The 5975-nt window shown below is 34.1% G+C and overlaps 2 protein-coding genes across 2 annotated transcripts; one reads left to right on the forward strand and one right to left on the reverse strand. All coding sequences in view use genetic code 12, as the record gives it.

Annotated features, from left to right (window-relative positions):
• Positions 1-1158: 1158 nt before the first annotated feature.
• On the reverse strand, positions 1159-3579 carry J8A68_001919 (uncharacterized protein; the record flags this gene model as incomplete). The annotated part of the gene is made up of 1 exon (XM_049405614.1): positions 1159-3579. One exon carries the CDS (start codon positions 3577-3579, stop codon positions 1159-1161), a length of 2421 nt encoding a protein of 806 aa, XP_049264789.1.
• Positions 3580-3791: 212 nt separating this feature from the next.
• J8A68_001920 (uncharacterized protein) lies at positions 3792-4322 on the forward strand (the record flags this gene model as incomplete). The annotated part of the gene is made up of 1 exon (XM_049405615.1): positions 3792-4322. The coding sequence occupies one exon, from the start codon at positions 3792-3794 to the stop codon at positions 4320-4322; it is 531 nt and encodes a 176-aa protein (XP_049264790.1).
• Positions 4323-5975: the final 1653 nt, after the last annotated feature.

Here is a 5975-nt window from a genome sequence, read left to right on the forward strand (position 1 = left end):
CGTTCGTATTCATGTAGGTTTGGTTGTTGAAATACGATTCATTCCCAATTTATGTCCCCTTTTTGCGGAGAATTGGAAACATTTATCCCTCAGGTAATAGCGACGAGAAAGGACAGTAGAAGACAGTCGAAATATTAAGTCTGGTTCTTTTATTAGATCTTATTCAAACAACTAGTTTCTGGAGCACATACTGTCAAGAGTAGAAGAACTGGCTGAAATTTTACCGTCTTTAGATATGTCTAATGTGTGAAATATTTTTATCAACAAGCCACAAAACGGCTCTAAAATATTATTTTTTAACGCATCATGGCTTATTTTATAAAAGAAAAAAAAACCAAAACAAACGGAAATTCGGATAAAAAAAAGGACGACATTAAGGATTTTTTCCAAGAGTCAACTCACGTGGCATTACGTGAACTCATGCAACTAACGGTAAAGACCTGTCCACGACTACCCCCAGATCAGCCCTTAGTCACAGTTGAGATTGACGTGTTTGGATAGCCGAATCGAGTTATCGCTTAGATTTGATTTGCTTTTTAGGCTCGAGAGGGGAACGAGTTTATTTGTGAGCGTTTTTCTTTTTGGTGGATTGCAGCAACTGACATTAGGATCGACAAAAACCTACTGAACGATTGACTGTCGCATATGACTACTACCGAGACTACTCCGGAATTAGCCTTGTTTCAACTGTCTTTCTTTCGTCTTTTGATCCAATAGCAGTAGCGATGAGTTGGGTTTCTATTTTAAAAATATTCCCATTTTTTGGCAATTTTTTTGGTGGAACTATTTACATCGCCTTTGCTCTAATTGTGTGAGTAGTCACAAGAAATATATCAGTATAAACCAAATAGATATTGTGCCATACTCTGCATAGCCTCTTGTCATCTCCAAATGTCAGACGATTATAGACAAGATTTTCAGAATATGATTCTGAAATATTTACAAACATAAAGAACTCGATATAGAAATTTTTAGTCAAATTTGCAGATTAATGCATGGAAAGTCTTAAATCATAACCCTTCAAGCCATTCTAAAAAATTCTTATGAATCAGACCATAGCCGTTGCCATCTCAATAAAAACTTCTTATCGCTAAATAAAATAACTCATAATTCCTCTAACTAACCTATTAACTCTATACCCTTTAATTACACACACTATCACAAAAATAAATCCTCAATTTCAAAATCATTCAAAACGTCTAAACAATATTTTATATCTTTCCATTGTTTCGGAGTAGGTTGCCAAGCTTTAAACCGGAACAATAACTCTTCAATCAATTTCACACTTCCGATATGTTTAATCTGCACCAAATCCTGGAACAAACTCCTGATATTCCAAGGTAATAAACTATGAAAACTGGCACTATCCAATGGTTTTAAAATATTTATGGATAATTCTTGAGAATGGATCAAATCAGTGGTTTCTAAACAATACTGAATTGATTCCATATATACTTGTTCATCATCAAATAGTTTACAATGTCCTTTTGGAGTTCCCTCGAGATTGAATTTATCACTTAATTCTCGAATGATATTATAATCGAAATCTTTTCCTACATTCTTCATCATGCAGATAATAATTAGTAGATTTGTTAAGAATGGAGAATTTGATGAATCAGATACGTTGGATGGGGTGGTTGTATCCATCACGGTTTGAATGTCCGATTTAGCTTGGAAAATGTTTCTATGGATATTCGGATGGGCAAATTGTAATGCGAGGGATGAACTGAGTGGGATAAATTGATCAGTAACCGAAGCACTAAAAGTAACTTTTACATTATTTTTCATTAATATCTTCATTGATTCATTTAATTGTAAGGAAAGTTTTGAATATGGTTTTTGAAATTCAAATAATTCTCGAATTATTTCATTTTCCATAGATGTAAATGCTCTAGTTACAATTTTTGTATCCAATCCCATAAATGGACCTAATTGTAATCCTGACATTGACAACAATCCCAACTTCTTCCAATAGTGCCAATGCAGATGTTCATGCAATAACTTGGCCATTAAATTAATCGCAACTGGAGTGGCTTGACCATGACTTATAAAAAATATGAAATCACTCTTATCTAACATATCCATCCAATTATCCAATAATTTATACAACTTCTCTACTCGCTCATTTATTTTCCCTTCCCCTTCTAATGCAATTGTTTCTATGTCATAATCCGAAATCTTAAATCCAGGATTATCTTGGCTCAACCATTTGAGTACTGCTTTTGAAGCATGAGTGGCAAATCGAATAGAATTCCCCGTGTTTTGTCCAATAATTGCCCTAACAAATTTTGTAGGTAGGAATCCATGAATGGAAATTATGACAATCTTGTTTAACTTTCTCCGTTTATTATTTCGAATTTCAATTAAGGGTTGTTTATATAAATGATTTTCTTTCTTCAAACTGCATACTACATCCTGAGATAATATTCTTAACTTCGTCTTCCATGTTCTTGTTCTGTAGTTATCCTCAAAGTGTGGGGCCACTTTTGAACTTAGTTTTGGTGTTCCGGAAGAATTACTATTTCCTTCTAGCATTGAACTTGCCGATGAACTGCCAGGTCGATTACGGAGTGATTTCTCTTGTACTTCATTTGGCAACAATGGCTCTTTTCGGGAATGATATCGCACTGGTTGGGTTTCAGTCATGGTTCCAACAACGGCCAATTCAACTTCTTTTGTATGCGTATTAATATGATTTGTAAATGAACTTTTGAATGCGTAATGAGAAACCTCTTTTGCGGTTTCAATTGCTTGCTTGGCAGCTTTAAAGTATTGTAGATTTGAAGTATGCGATGCATCATACTCATCTTCATTATCTCCATTATCTCGTGTCCAAACCCAATCCCACCAAGATTGGCCTGTTGGTTGCTGTTGTTGTTGAGATGCATCTGTAGTGTTGGAGTTGGCTGAAAGTAGCGGAGTTTGTTCTGTAGGGGCAACCTCTTGGGATAGATTATTTACATATGCAACTACTGAATTTATAGATTGGAATTGACTCCACCATTGACCGGATGTGTCATTAGGGTTGTTTGTCTCTGGATCTGGTTCTTGTGGTTGAGGTTGAGTTTGGGGATTTGGTTGTTCTTGCGGTTGTTGTTCTGGCTCGGGTTCAGCCTGATTTTGATCCTGGGTTGGTTGTTCTTCTGTCGTGTTGGTACTATCTGCTACTCCATTGATATCATTCTTAACTGTAGATGACTCTTCATCTTCTATAATTGGAGATTCGTCAACTGCTGGTGGTTGAGTTGTTGGTTGATTCCAGAAGAAAAGAGTTGAAAGGCGATTAGTTGAAGTTGTAGTTGTAGTTGCTAATGTAGGTTCTTGTGGGATATTAGGTTGATCCTGTTCTTGGTCTTCGTGTTCTCCATTCTTTTGTATACTTTGAGGTGATTTTGAGTCTCTTCTTAATGCAATTGCCTTACATTCTTGATTGCCATTCAGATGCTTTAGTACTGATAAGCCAGTATTGTTGCCTTCGTCGTTAACTTCGTCATTGTTGTTCTCATTCTCATTCTCATTGTTATTGTTATTGTTGTTGTTATTGCTATTGGTATTGGTATCATCTTGGATAGCAGTCATTTGGGACCCAATCTCTTTTAACAGTAAGTTTCACAATCTTCAATAAGTTTAATGGTTTAATATGTTGTTAAGAGAGAAGGATCATATAAATAACAAAGAAAAAAAAATAAATTATAAAATTGTAATTAAGATTTTGAATTATACGATCATACACCCTCTCGTGTCATTTTAATTGATAGAGAGATATCCACACACATAAGAATAATCAAGAAATGAGTAAATCCAATTGGAGTGAAGAAATATTAAACCGATTGAATATAAGAGATACATTTGAATCACAAGACAATAAATATTTTATTGCTTTCCAACGATTATCTCAACAATTAGAAATTCAAAAGCTACAACAACAACAACTGCAACAAGTGCAATACGAGAGTTCACCTTCTCCTTCATTAACTTCTCCTAACTTAAAACAAGAAGATCTAGATCGAGGAATTATCTTAAAAGAAAATCAACAATTAAAGAATGAAAATAATGATTTAATATCAAGTTTAAATACTGCTACAATTAATAATGAAAAATTAGAACAAAGAATTAAACATGATTCTTTAACAATAAAATCATTAGAACGATCGAATACAAAGTTACAGAATAAGATTGAGAATTTATTGCTTGAAATAAAAGAGAAAAATAAAACCATTGAATTGATAAATGATGAAGTATTAATGAATCAAATTCAATATAATGTACTTAAAGATAAAGTAAAATCACTTGAAAAGGAGAATTTAAAACTCAAAAGTTAAGCCTTTATTTGGATATCATTTATAAGAGAAGCTTAGTATCTCAAGCTCGGTTATATCCTTGTGTTGTCATTAGTGGAAAGTTGTCACAACGAAACTAGCCCTTCGTCGAAGTTTACCGGCAATACTACTCCTGGTTTTGGAGGTGGCAAATATTTAATGAATGAGCTATGAATCAACTGATTATGGATCCACAACAGCACATAATCGTCTGCATTTAGTCAATAGAGCACATGATATCAGATATGGTACACCGAGTAAGGAATTGTTTCACGGTGGCGAATCACGAAAATTGTTTACACCCATACAAGGATAGAATTATCTACAAGATAATAAATAAAACATTTGAATGTATAAATTGTTTATTATTTATAAACGGGAGAAATTATAATTAGATGTAATAGATTAGACAAGTTAGATAGAAGTAACTAATTAAGGAGCCCCCGATGATTGCAATCACAAATCAATACCATTTATACCTACAGCATAACCAATTTGGTAGACTTTATTTGATTTTGAAGCAGTTTCAATATCAGAATACCTTTTGCTTTATATCACCATCTTTTATTGGAGTTGTTTTATATGTGGNATATTTTGAGTTCTTCATTATTGAACTGAAGAGCTGAAGAAGAGAAGAAGAAGAATCCATAAAAAGATGAGCAGCAATTTGCTGACGTATTTATAGATCTGAATTTATGTTTTATTTTTTTAGAATTTCGCCCGGTATGAGTCATGCAAAATAATCAATATGTAAATAAACAACTCAGCCATGATATTGTAACGTTAGTCAAAGATGGTTTCCAGATGACTCATATTTATGTCCAAATTATAAACAGAGTGAGTTTAAGTTTTCCAAGTGATAGATTATACCGTCAAGGGGTGGCCCGTTATAAATAAATTGATTGGTTGACTACCCAATCAGGTTTGTAAACCCCCAAGTCAAAGTCGGACCAACCTTACAGGATTTACAGGAAATGGAAGCGGTCGCATTGCACCCTTTGATTCCAGCTTCCCATTCTATAGTATTAGCAACATTAGCTGTAAAATCCTAGTGTTTGCAATATGGTTAATACGAAAAGAGATTGATTGCAATTCTACTTAGCTTAGTTAATTCGAGCTGTTTAATAGATAACATTATCTAATAGATTATCAGTTATTGTGTTGCCTGTGGCATGTGTCTTCCATTGCTATTCCGAATTTTGCTTCTTTCCTCCTAGTTCCTAACAAACTTTGGTAGCCAGACGAAATTAAATCCTTCATCGCTACCACTTCAACCCTCCATTTTTTCCATTTATAGGCGAACTTCGGCGGCTCAAACTTTTGCTTATTACACAACCAATTTTATCCGTATCTCCGATCTAATTAGATGAAGTCATTGCTACATCTATTGGCTAGAAATTGATATTGATTTGAACAGTTACAAGATAACCCATGGGGCGTTAAATAACAAAAGCTTATATGCAGGATCGGCAAATTTTGACGGGTGGAAATGGAGTGTTTCAATTTTGTAAGAGGCAAAAGTTGTTACAATTGATTCTCAACATTGAAAACAACTCAACATGCTAAATTGCCGAAAAGGATAACTGAGTCTTGTTAGACCCCTCTTTTCACAAAATGAAAACATGTTACATGGTATGATGGTAGTCAGCCACCTTG

The sequence above is a fragment of the Hemisphaericaspora subhashii genome (assembly GCF_019202705.1).
Source record: "Hemisphaericaspora subhashii strain CBS 10753 chromosome Unknown scaffold163, whole genome shotgun sequence".
Classification (NCBI taxonomy): Eukaryota; Fungi; Ascomycota; class Pichiomycetes; order Serinales; family Debaryomycetaceae; genus Hemisphaericaspora; species Hemisphaericaspora subhashii.